At 35.5% G+C, this 13,706-nt stretch overlaps 1 protein-coding gene across 1 annotated transcript in view; it reads left to right on the top strand.

The window, feature by feature from the left end:
* PRDM5 (PR/SET domain 5) overlaps positions 1-13,706 on the top strand; it is a 225,722-nt gene that overhangs the window by 127,628 nt on the left and 84,388 nt on the right. The window contains exon 11 of the mRNA XM_058437033.1: positions 13,174-13,267. Within this exon, the coding sequence (XP_058293016.1) occupies positions 13,174-13,267 (94 nt within the window). The remainder of the gene's footprint in view (positions 1-13,173; positions 13,268-13,706) is intronic.

Genomic DNA, 13,706 nt, shown 5'->3' with positions numbered 1-13,706 from the left:
TTTTTATGAATTTGCTGCTGTGATTTTCAATTTTTATATTTTGATGAAGCTTTTGTACATCTGGGGCCTACTGTACATAATGCAACAACTAGAGAAGATCACTCACCTGGGCCACAACCCCTCACAGCCTCCTTCCTGTCTTCCATTCTCTTTTGAAACTGTCCTTATAAGCAGACTGCCTAGTTTTTCTTAACACCGCTATTAGATTAATTTTATGGGGTTTACTAATTGCGAAGTCTTTATTCTCTTCCTTCTTTCCATAAACTTTGATGTTTTTATTTACATTAGCTTTTTGAAATTCTCTTCGTCCTTGGGATCCTTGTAGTTTGCTCTGCTAGGTCTTCTGCCAATTTCTCTGAACATTTTTGACTTCCTTTCCCCTCAGGAGGTTATTCTGGATCCTTTGCCTGTGAACCTCTTCTGTGTTCTCTCTCCTTAAGAAATGTCAACTACATCCATGACTTCTGCTATCAACACCATACTGATGAATTCCAAATGATTTATTTTCTTTAATCCCAAGTTTCAGACTCACATTTATAACTGGGCATCTTTTCGACATAATGAATTCAGCATGCCCCAGAATGGTTTTTTCATTCTCTTTGCCAAAGATAGCTTCTCTTTTGGAGTTTCCTCTTTCTCTTAATGACAAAAGCGTGTAATTATCTTAGTTTCTTTATTCAGTATTGGTCCCTTTATAAAATTAGAAGCCAAATATAAAGACTCTACCCTTTACGTTATCTCATCACTTTCACAGTCATCCCTTCCTTTGCCATTCCAACATCCTGATTATTTCTCCTCTGGATTCCTTTAATACTCATGTAATTAGGCTTATCACTTCCTGCTGCAATCCATCCTACGAGGCAAATCATCCCAAAACATCACTCTGGTATATCACTCTCATACTCTAATATTAAAAGTAGATTGCCAGTGCCTACATATGTAATAGTATGTACACCTTCACCTGTCATTCAGAGTTCTCTACGTCATGACCTCAGCCTACTTCTCCAGCTTTTTATCCTTTTATCTGCATTAACCATATCTAAAACAACTAAATATTTGCCTTCCTTCTGTGTGACCTCTCTACCTTCCTCTTTCTCTTCAAGTTATTAATATAATGTCCTAGTTTCTTCTGTTGATTTTGGTTTACATTTCTTATACTTTACCTTTGCTCAAGTTCTTGTTTCAGAATGTATCATGTAGATAATACATCATGCTTGAATTGAATTCAGGAAATTTGTCCAAAGATATTCAACATCTTAGAAATGTATGTAAAAACATTTTTGTGAAATACAAAATACTTGCTTATTGATTTTAGTTGATGTATTATAGCATGCTGTTAAATAACATGTATATGATCTTTTAAAAATAATTTGTTATTTTTCAGTTATTATAGTCTATGGGGATTATAATTATTATAGTATTTATGGGATACTTCCAAAGACTTCATTTTATCTCTTTTGAAATCATTTAAAAATTATGATACCAATTTCAACTTTAGCCCAAAAATAGAAAGAAAAAGGCAGATTTACCAAAGAATAAACAGTGTTGATTATAGTGTCTTAAATTGTCTTTGCCTAATTTCTTCCTTACCATCTTTATGTTTACCTCAAGCATTGTACATTCGGGGCAGGACTGCATTCATTACTGCTGCTTTGGAATTACATGACTGTAAAAAATTATCTGGCTAGTTCTTGTTTAGTCTCTGGAACCCTCTTATTCCTTTCTTTGATGAAACTGATCTATCCGCATTTATGAGTTTTTCACAGTTTGGCTCATGTTATATGCCATATGGGAATTTGGCACAGGATCTTTGCACCATCTCTCATACTTTAAACCATAAATCATATAAAAGTAATAATGATGTATTGGGAAGCATAGAAACAATGATGCCTGTAATTTCCAAACTGGAAAGCACATTCAATCCTTCTGCACTAGACAAATGTATTCCTTACTGTGTTATGATCCTAGCATATATTTGGCATTGTTACATGAAAATACCTGAAATATTCTCCAAGAATCATGTAAAAACAGAAGATAAACCTTTTCTTCCATCATAATCATTAGTGGCTATTTGGGAAACATAAAAATAAGGATATTCCACAGAAATCAGAAAAAAACGTTAAAAGTCAGTGTGATCTTTATCTTTTAGTATGCTCAAGGGTTATTACTTTAAATTAATTAATCTTTTGTTTTTTGAGAATATAATATATACATTTTTATTATACTTATTTGAGTTATTTTGGGTTGGTTCTTTCTTAACATTTAGACTTGCTTGAAAAATGGAATATTATTTTTCATTGTGAGTATGATAGCTTATACAGAAATTTTATTTATTTTTATTTTTTGAAATAGAGTCTCACTCTGTCACTCAGGCTGGAGTGCAGTGGTGCAATCTTGGCTCACTGCAATCTCTGCCTCCCAGGTTCAAGTGATTCTTGTGTCTCAGCCTTCCAAGTAGCTGGGACTACAGGCGTGTGCCACCATGCCTGGCTAATTTTTGTATTTTTAATAGAGACAGAGTTTCACCCTATTGGCCAGGCTGGTCTAGAACTCCTGACCTCAAGCAATCTGCCTGCTTCGGCCTCCCGAAGTGCTGGGATTACAGGCGAGAGCCACAGTGCCTGGCCAGCATATAGAGAAATTTTGAATGGGTGGTTTTTATTTTGAAAATTTAGTTACTCATTTATTTCATCATCTTTCCAGTTATGTGGGTTCAATAGGTTACCTTTTCTTCTTCATTTTTTCTGACAATCATTTGATCTGAATTACAGTTGTATTTTAGGATCTAGCTAAAAATCTCATTTATCTCAATTCACATATACTTTGATTCTTTAAATCAAAATTGAACCAGCGTTTCAGAGCCAGAGGAGACAGAAACCGTTCGATTATTCTTCACCCTCCATTGTGTTCCCTGTCATATATAATGCAAAGCAAAATTGGGGTAAGTTGTACAGTGCTTCCCTCCTCCTGCTGTAGGATACATGTTTAGATGTACTGAACCATCTTGGATCCTAGAGCTGGCACTACTTACTTGATGACGGAAGTGAGTATGGAGGGGTTTTGCCCTCATGAAGTCACAAACAAGCTCCTAGGGGACAGGTGTGTGTCTATTCAAAAAAAGGATCTTTTTCCTGACCCTTTACTTAGCCTTCCAGGGATGAAACTTTAGAGGCTTATGAGGAAATCTAGTCACAACTTCTCCTGGAATAATTCCACTGGGCCTTAATGTCTCATCAAGTCTTTTTCAAATTCTGGGCCATGACTGCTGTGTAGGTCTTGAAATCAATTTACTGAGTGATGACTGGCTATTAAAAAATAGAATAAAAGGCTGGGTGTGGTGGCTCATGCCTTTAATCCCAGCACTTCGGGAGGACGAAGTGGGTGGATCCGCTGAGGTCCGGAGTTCGAGACCAGCCTGGCCAACATGGCAAAATGCCATCTCTACTAAAAATACAAAAAAATTAGCCGGGTGTCGTGATGCATGCCTGTAGTCCCAGCTACTCAGGAGGCTGAGGCAGGAGAATCACTTGAATCCGGGAGGTGGAGGTTGCAGTGAGCCAAGATTGTGCTACTGCACTCCAGCCTAAACGACAGAGCGAAACTCCGTCTTAAAAAAAAAAAAAGAATAGAAAATATAAAGGGTCATTCAATAAAATAATACATGTGTTTGTGTGTGCTTGTGTGTGTGCTTGTGTGTGTGTTTGTGTGTGTGTGTGTCTGTGTGTGTGTGTGTGTGTGTGTGTTAGATTTTGGAGTCAGAATTATTTATTTGGTCATAGTCAAGCAATTTAAAAGGCAATACAGTTCACTCTTTGCCTGGTATAAATTTTATTAGACCTTAAAGAAAGTAACACGTTTCTCTCTAAAAATATCATGGATTAGAATCTAAAACCAAACATACGGTGTAAATTTAACATAGTAAAAAAAAAAGTTCTGGAAAATTTCCTGGAAAGATGTCATCTTGAACACTGAGTGATGTTCACTCAACAGTTAGAGCACAGCCACTCTTTCCTTTAGCTCTTGCATCAGGTTACTCTTCAGTGATGCTGCAGGAGAGGTAGTACCCATTCATTTAAGGTGTTGCTATATTGTACAAAATCACCTATCTTTGTATGCTAGAAGCACATTCACAATGAGCTGCGCACATTATGAGGGACATGCAGGATTTGAATCTGACAGAAGGAACCACAGATACAGGTCATTATCTAAAGTTTATTTAGCTAATGGCAAATTGCTTGCCTTATTTTAATTGTTCTTTTTCTTAAGTGGATGATGAGATAGCAAGGTACAATTTAAAACAATATTTTTTACTTATATTTTTTTGTTTATTGAAGCATAACGACAAGTGAAATTTGTATATGTTTGTGGTGTACAATGTAATGTTTATATATATATACACACACATTGTGAAATGATTACCACCTAATTAATGTATTCATTACTCACACATGTTATCTTTTTTGTAGTTAAAATATCCAAAATCTACTCTGTTAATTTTAAGTGCTCTCACTACAGAAAAAGGATAAGCATGTGAAATAATGGATATGTTAATTAGCTTGATTTAGCCATTTCACTAAACATTATGTCATACACCATATAGATACAATTTTTATTTGTCAATTAAAATAAATAAATACAATGAAGAAGATCTACTTTCTTAGCAATCTTCAAGTATACAATACATTATTACTAAATGTAGCCACAATGCTATACTACAGTGGTCCCCAACTTTCTTGATGCCAGGACCAGTGTTGGGTGGGGGATGGTTTCAGGATGATTCAAGTGCATTATATTTATTATGCACTTTATTTCTATTATTATTACATTGTAAAATGTAATGAAATAATTATACAACTCACCATAATGTAGAATCAGTGGGAGCCCTCAGCTTGTTTTCCTGCAACTAGATGGTCCCATCTAGGGATGATGAGAGACAGTGACAGATCATCAGGCATTAGATTCTCATAAGGAGCATGCAACCTAGATCCCTTGTGTGCACATTTCACAATAGGATTCACGCTCTTGTGAGAATCTAATGCCGCCACTGATCTCGCAGGAGGTGGGGCTCAGGTGGTAATGTGAGTGATGGGGAGTGGCTGTAAATACAGATGAAGCTTCACTCACTTGCCCGCTACTCACCTCCTGCTGTGTGGCCTGGTTCCTAACAGGCTATGTGCCGATATTGTGGGGTTGGGTAATCCTGCTGTAGCAGGGTTGGGAATCCCCTGCTGTAGTATACATCTCTACAACTTACTTATCCTGTGTAACTGAAACTTTGTATCCCTTGACCAACATCTTCCCATTCCTCCCTTCCCCTGCCCCTTACCTCTACTCCTAGTTCCTGGCAACCACCATTCTACTCTCTGCTTCTGTGTGTTCAGCCTTTTTAGATTCCACATGTAAGTGAGATCATGCAGTGTTTGTCTTTCTGTGCCTGGCTTATTTCACTTATCATAATGTCCTCTATGTTCATTAATGTTGCCAAAAATGACAGGATTTCTTTCTTTTTTAAGGCTGAATAGTATTACATTGTGTCTATATACCACATTTTCTTTATCCATTCATCTGTCAATGGACTCTTAGGTTGTTTTTATATCCTGGCTTTTACGCAATGAACATGAGAGTGTAGGTGTCTCTTTGACAAACTGATTTCACTTTCTTTGAAGATGTACCCAGAAGTGGGACTGCTGGATCATATGGTAGTCCTATTTTTAACTTTTTCAGAAACTTCCATACTGTTTTCTATAATGGATATGCTAATTTACATTTCAACCAACAGTAAACAGGGGTTCCAATATTTCTTGCCTTTTTAGTAGATATCTTATGAAAATAACTTTAAAATCATACATGCATGTCTGGTAGTCAGTTTTGGAACTCGAGTTGCGAACCTTCCCAACAGCTACCTTCTCCTGCCTGTCATGGTTTCAGTCCCTGCACCAGTGGAGTGAATTTCCTCAATATAGTAAAAAGTGTACACATTATTTGTACAATTTTTTGTTAATTATTACCACATATACCAATATATATGAAGGCCAATGATCCTAACTGGAGGATATTTTGTAGACTGAGGAAAACACAATTTTTATCTTTATTATAATGCCTTTGACATACTTTTGGTCACAGTTTGTAATGGGTTTGCACATAGAAGATTAGAGATGAGATGCTGAGTGTCTTCAGTTTAGGCTGCTATAACAAAATACCTTGGGCTGGGTGGTTGAAACAACAAACATTTATTTCTCACAGTTCTGGAGGCTGGATAATGTAAGATCAAGGTGCTGGCAAATCTAGTATCTAGTGAGGGCCCACTTCCTGGTTTGCAGATGACCGTCTTCTTGTGTCCTCACATGAGGGAGAAAAAGGGAGTGCAAGCTCTCCTATCTCTTCTGATAAGGGCACTAATACAGTTCACAAAGCGTCCACCCTTAGAACCTAATTACTTCCTAGAGGTCCCACCTCCTAATACCATCACACTGGGGGTTAAGACACAACATATGAATTTTGGTGGGACACAAACATTGAGTCCATAGCAGTGAGAGTTGGTGGTGGTTGGGTGGCAGAGCCAGGGGTTGAGGGTAAGAATTGGAAAAGGTGGGCATTGGAATGGAAAAGAGAGAATGAGATGTCACTCAGTGTCCTGAGGCTCAGAAGAGATTTCGAAGTATTAGATCAGACAGGAAGTTTTCAAGGGAAGTATTCTACCATAGAAGGCACCTCCTTCATATCTCTTGTAAAATCTTTAGTAACATTTGCATTTCACACTAATGTTTTTGTGTAAGAGGAAGTTCTTTTAGGTGAGTTTGGAGAAGAACAGAGTTCCAGCTGCCCATCTGGGAGATAAGTACATTTAAAAGTAACTGGTACTATGACACATATGTATCATTCAGGAACCTACTTCTTTGCCTTAACATATGATTTGCAGGGAGGTTTATATTAGTTCATATAAATCTACCCATTTTTTTTTGTAACCACTGCTATTTTGAACAGTAGTGCAATGAACATCCTTTTATATAAAACTTTATAACTATGCTAAGAGTATTTTTGTGCATAGATCTCAGGTGTGGATTTTCTGGGTCAAATAGGAAGTCTACTTTATGTTTAGATGCTCCTACCCATTGCCTTCTGAAAAGCTCTACTTTCTCTTAACAGTATATAAAATGCCCTTTTACTCTTCACCAGCATTTCATTTTGTTAGTCTTCTATTTTCAGTCTGAGAATTAAAAAGTGATTCTCATTACAGTTTATCAATGATGAGTAAAATTGTATGTGTGTGTTTTTCATTTTTTTTTGTTTGTTTTGTTTTGTTTTTTTGACATGGTCTTGCTCCATCACCCAGGCTGGAGTGCAGTGGTACGATCTCCACTCACTGCAGCCTCCACCTCCCAGGCTCAAGCAGTCTTCCACCTCAGCCTCCCGAGTAGTGCACACCACCACGCTTGGCTAAATCTAACTATCCATCCACCTGTTTTTTTATTTATCTTGCCTGACCCAATATTCACCAAATATTTGGAATCCTATTACCATTTTAGTATCCGTAAAAATGCTACAGATTTATGTTATGTAGAAAACTATGTCCTATTCAGGAACTGTCTTTAATATTTATAGAACGTGATTTTTTTCATAGGACTAAAATTGCTCCCTTGTTGTTTGTCTCTTTGAACTTTAGGAATCTTTACGTATTTCTTTATAGATGGTACATAAATCTCAATTTAAAAGAATTACCAATTTCTTTAGCCATCCTGCCTAGAAAACAAGTTACCTATTAGAGGAGCTAGTATAGTTACTGAGAGTTGTTACATATGAGTTATTTATATTAGGCTGCCTATTTTTATGCAGAAAATTCTCCTGTACAATAACTGTGATGAGTGTGAAAACTGTATCTTTATGAGTGAAGCTACAGGTGTATGTTATCTGGATAGTTCTGTGAAGCCACACAGTTGTCATTTCCATCTATTTCAGGAGCTGCATTGTAGAGGAGAGAATACACTTGTTCGGCACGCTCTAAGTTAGCTGTAATAAGTGGTAGCTGTTGTAAAAAGGCTTAACTTTTCAGTTAATGGTCAAGTCAGCCAGCCTAGGAGGTCATGTGTTTGTTCAAAGCCGTGTTTGTGAGAAGCATCCTTAATTAGAGACATGAGTTATGGCTCTTACCGGTGTCGTTGAGGGGAAAGTTTCCTGACTTGGAATCTATGTTACTACCTTCCATAGCTTCATCTGAAAATCTGTGGTTATTTCTTCTTTTAGCAACTTCCCTTTGCCCTAATCAGGATTGTGGGGACTCAGTAGTTGGCTCCCTGGCATTGTGGCTTTGTACTGATGGATTTGTGGCTTTGAAGCAGTGGGAAGGTTGGACTTGGCTCTGCAAGACTATAGTTATGTAGGGACATCACCTAAATTTCATGCTTTTAACTTCTCTATGTGGAGTGAGCTACTCATTTCTCTACTGAGCTTAAAGTAACTGACTTCTTCAATATCTCTCCAGTTTCAATTTATTTTTGTGAGGAGGAGTACTTTTCAAGAAGCCAGTTATAAATTTGACAGTAAAAATTTAATCCACAGACCTTGTAAACATCCAGATGACATGTATTTTATGTAGCTTTAGCTTTATTGTGTGGCCCACTGGGATGGTAATGTGCTATGACATGAAACCTGAGTCTTCAATAATAAAACTCTATAAAAATAATCATTCTAGCAAACATACCTCTAGAATATTTTCTCCAAATTTATTTTATCTTTAGTCGTTTCTTCTAATTTTAATGTAGTTTTATTGGTTTGCACATATCCCAAAGAAGAAATACCATTACCAAGAAACACTTTTACCATGGAGTAATATATATTGTTGATAGTCAGTATATAATTTTTAATTATAAATGGTTCTTTAATTGTAAATGGTCCTCACTTTCATTTTATTCTCATGGAATTAATATTTGATCTGTGTGGCTAGAAATGTATTAATAAATAATGTACATTATGCCAGAAACCTTCTGAAGCATTTTTGAGACATTCTAGTAGGTGTTATAAAGAGTGCAACAGATTTTATGTATTTTTTATATCTGCAAAAGTGTTGGTATATAAAAAGATATATTTCATAGTACTTGTTCATGGACTAATTCATTTGTTACATTGGCAGATGTTGGTGTCATCAGTGACTTGGCATACAAATGGGATGTTCTACAGAACATCGTAGGGTTATTAAGTATCATTTGATCAATAAATCAGTGAAAAGCTTGGCATTCTTTAGAGGTGAAAAATTGAAGGAGAAGCACCTTTAAAAAAGCTTAATTTCATCTGATACTTGTAAAATATATCTTGGAAACAGAAGTTCTCTATTTGCAACAGGCAAGCATCTTACTGTGCCTTGCTTAAATTCGGTGGCTTCTCAATGTCTTCCAGTTGATTGAATGCATGGGTTCTCTGCCATCCCAACCCAGATGGTGGCATTGGCATCCTTCTTGACAAAAGTATTTATTCACCTGGCTATGTACAGACATCTTACTACTTAAAATATGCCATTGGCTTTAGGCCAATATCTAGATGTTGTGGCTTTGGTTAAACATAGTTAAAAGGCATTATGCTATCCCAGGTTCTTTCATAATTAAGCAACTTAAGTCATGTTCACTTAAGTCATGTTATGTCCCAAATTTGGAAAGAGAAAAAATGAATTAGGGAGGAATATAGTATTTTTAGAAGATGGGAGCAACCCTGTGTTCCAACCTGGATGCTCTAAAAACAAAATAGTTTCTACCTTTTTATGATAATGCTTTCTACTTACTGTTTTGTAGAAAATCCAAGCAGCAAAGAAAAGTATAAAGAAGAAAGCAAACATTCTGTCAAATATCACTGTCTTTCCTATAAAAACCCTCCTCAATGTTTTGTAGAATATCTTCCTAGACTCCATTCTATGTGCGTGTATGTATGCGGCTTAAATGGTATTCTTTATATTATGTTTTGCATTCTGCTTTTGTCACCTAAAGAACAATATGCATGACTTTTCATATCTAAGAAAACAAATATATAATTATAATATCTACTACAGTTTAGTTAACCAGATTTATATCTTTTTATGGACATTTAGGAATTTTCCTTTTATTTAAAAAAAGTAGTTTGTGCAAAAATTTGTCAGTTGTATTTCTGTAAAGGGAATTGATTAGTCAAGGGATGTGCACATTTGTCATTTTGGTACATAGAACCACATTGTTATGCAGAAAATTTTTATTCCCAATTACAGTATGTGGGATTGCCTGTTTTTACTCTTTAGTCAACACTGAATGGTATCCATCATCTTCATCTTTGGCAGTTTGATTAGTCACAGATAGTATTTTTATTTTTAATTTTTCATTCTTTTATCATATTCATGGCTTTAAATATTGATACCATATGTAATCTGACATCTCCATCTTATACCTTATTATCCAGACTTGAAATATTCAAGTACCTGTAATGCTAGACATCTCGTAATATTTATTTGAACTTGTCCAAAATTGAACCCCTGATGTTTTACTCAAACTTATTTCTTTATGCTCTTCTGCATATCTGTTAGTGGCTAATCCATCATTGCATTGCTCAGATCACAAATCTTGGAGTCATGCTTGCCTCCTTCTTTTTGTGTCTCATGCTTCATATCCAGGTACTTTCTCAAAACCTGTTCACTTTCAGAAGATATTTAGAACTCTACTACTTCTCTTCACAACTGTGGCTACCACCCTGGATAAGCTCTAATTATCTCTCTCCTGCTGCATTGCTGTTGCTTCTCTGCTTTCTGTTTTCCCCTACATTTTGTTGTCAACACAACCATCATGGCATCCTGTTAAATGTCAGGTGAATTGTGTCCCTCATCTGCTCAAAATCCTGCAGAAAGTTACATCTCTTTTAGAATAAAAGACAAAATTCCTGCACTGGGTAGCCAGGCCATACACGATTTGCTTCTCCTCCTCTACTTCTCCCATTCTTCTGACTGCATCTCCCCACTTCTCTGCCCCTTTCACATGGCTCCAACCATGCTGGCTTCCGTGATGTTTCCTGCCTAGGTCACCCAAATACCCACCCTTGCTCCCTCATATCCATCAGATCTTATCTCATAGGTCACCTTCTCAGCTAGAATTTTCTTGACCACCTATTTAAAATTGCTACCCCATTCTCTGAAATATTTGCTGTCTTCTTTCTTGCTTTATTTTTCTCCATCACATTTATCCCTTCCTAATATACTACATACTTTTTCATTTGTTTATTGTCCTTCTCCTCTGCTAGTGTAAAAGCTTCATGATAGCAGGGACGTTGTCTTTTCGTTCATGGCTATAGGCTCAGCATGTAAAATAGGACTTGCTAGTAGAGCCATGAAATGCATAGCGTAGACCTGGCATAAAATAAAGTGATGAATGAAATTTTAGGAGTGCTATTTGGAAGGGAGTCCTTTTGTCCATTTTCATCTTTTCTTATTAAGATGCCATAACTTCTTATATTAGCAACATGACACTTTTGTTTTATGTTGCAGATATTTATTTTGTCATCAAAGATTTTTGCTTTGCAGCTTTAAGTTTATTTATTTCTGTCATTTCAATGTCTGGTTTACCTTGCTTGGAAAGCCTTTCCAGACTCAAAAGTTATTTAAAAATTTACTCAGATTTTCTTCTAGTACATTTAAAGTGTTATTCTTCATTTTAAGAAAAATACCTGAATTGATTTGCAATTTATCTTATTGTAAGAGGTGAGTAGTAGATCCAACATTACTTTTTCCTGAATACGTTTGCCTCAAAGCCATTTACTAAACTTTCTACTCTTTTCCCACCAATTTTAAATGCCATATTTCTCCTGTACTAAATGTTCATGTATTTTATGTAATGCAAGAGACCTACTTGTTTTTCTGTTTTATTGATCTATGTATTTCCATGCTGTCATTTTAATTTCTTTGGCTAAATAGCACATTAGATTATCTGTCATTTATCCTGACTAATCTTAAATATCTGTTCTTTCATGCTTTCTCTATATCTTTCACAACTAAAACCAAACACGAAAATGTCTTTCTCACCAACATTATGCTAATAGGTTATGCTTGTGTGTTTAATATTACGTCTGCTAAACTAAGAAAATATATAAATTAATAGGCTATAAATAAAGTGACTTTTCTTTAAATTACTTTTTTTGTTTTTGTCACATGTATTATAAAAACCCATCAGTTATATGATTTGTTTTATGTAATATGAGATAATAGTTTAATTTTTGATTTTTTAGCATTTATGAGAATTATTATCATGCCATCTATAGTAGAATAAGATTTTATTTACTGATTTTTGTCAAATGGGTTTATACTGATGTGTAATGTAAAAGAGGTGGAGTGAGCAGTGTTTGCTGTTTTGTTTTGGTTTTGTTTTTGAATTTTAGATCTAGTTGGTGGCATTTCATTGTTTCTTGTTTGTCAGTATAGTTTTGTTTCTTATGTACCTGGGCGCTTAATATTGTTTGGGGAATCTATGCTGTTTGACCTTCACAAGTTACTGCAACTTTTTGAGCCTTAGTTTTATCATTTGTAAACTGGAGTCAGTAATAGTGTTTTATTAATCCAGTTACTGTTGTAATTAAGTGAAATGATTTATGTAAAGTGTTTAGAATAGCACTTGACACAAATTAAATATTTAATGAATGTTAATTAGGGTTAATTATAACATGAATAAGTGCTCTAGTGTAATTTAGGGGAAAAGCAGCACATAGGACTAAAATTATTTGAACTGATTCAGTGAAGTTGAGAGAAAAGGGTGAAAACGATTTCTCTTTTAATAATTTATTTTATCTGTGTTGCAAATATTGTACCAGCAGAGTAAAAGCGTGGCCAGCGATAGAGGAGGCTTAGTTTCCAGAGAAAGTACACACAGTTTCACTACAAAGTACGCCCTGAGAAATCTCAGTGTGTATTCAGATTAGCAGTTTGAGATAATAGGAATAATTTTTTTTTTACTATTTATCAAGTTAATAATTATTGTGAGCATTCGAAAGTTATTTTTCCTCTTGCAAACGCAGCACATTTGTCTTTACAATTTTATGGTGGAAGAATGGCACTAGAAGAAACAGATACTGCCCACCTTCCCTTCTTTCCTCTTTCGCATCATGAATCCAAGCTCCACTCGTTCATTGTAATGACTGGTTGATTCTAGATCCTCCTGACTCAGTGTCTTTCCTCTGCAGACCCACTCTGAGGAGAGACCGTTCCAATGTGAAGAATGCAAAGCTTTGTTCCGGACCCCATTTTCTTTGCAGAGACACCTGCTAATACATAACAGTAAGTCACAATTCAGTCAGTTGAGAATATAACGAATTATCTCATACTTTGTTGTTATAACCTTTGAGAATGTAGACATCCCAGAGGTGTGCCTATAAGTATTTATATAATCTGACTTTAAACATAAGAAAGATCAAAAATTCTGCCTTTCACCTTTTTTCGCTTTATATTTGCTTTATTTTTCCACAGTAATATTATTTTATGAGATATTTTATTTTCTATAATTTCTTCCCATTATTTAAAGTTTGTGTATAAAAGCAGTTTCCATATTCAGGAAGACATCTTTGAGTTTTGTTTTGACACATGATTTTGTTTCTTTTCAAATATAATGATTAAGAAAACATGTCAGACTCTTTAAAATATGCAGATATCTGGCATCGTTTTATGAGCTCACAAACTTTTCAAGTTGTAAAGGATCAGAGTGCACATCTAATCTGAC

The sequence above is a fragment of the Hylobates moloch genome, unplaced genomic scaffold, assembly GCF_009828535.3.
Source record: "Hylobates moloch isolate HMO894 unplaced genomic scaffold, HMol_V3 SCAFFOLD_3, whole genome shotgun sequence".
NCBI lineage: Eukaryota > Metazoa > Chordata > Mammalia > Primates > Hylobatidae > Hylobates > Hylobates moloch.
The sequence above is the reverse complement of the archived record's forward strand: the minus strand, read 5'-3'. Positions and strand labels throughout refer to the sequence as shown.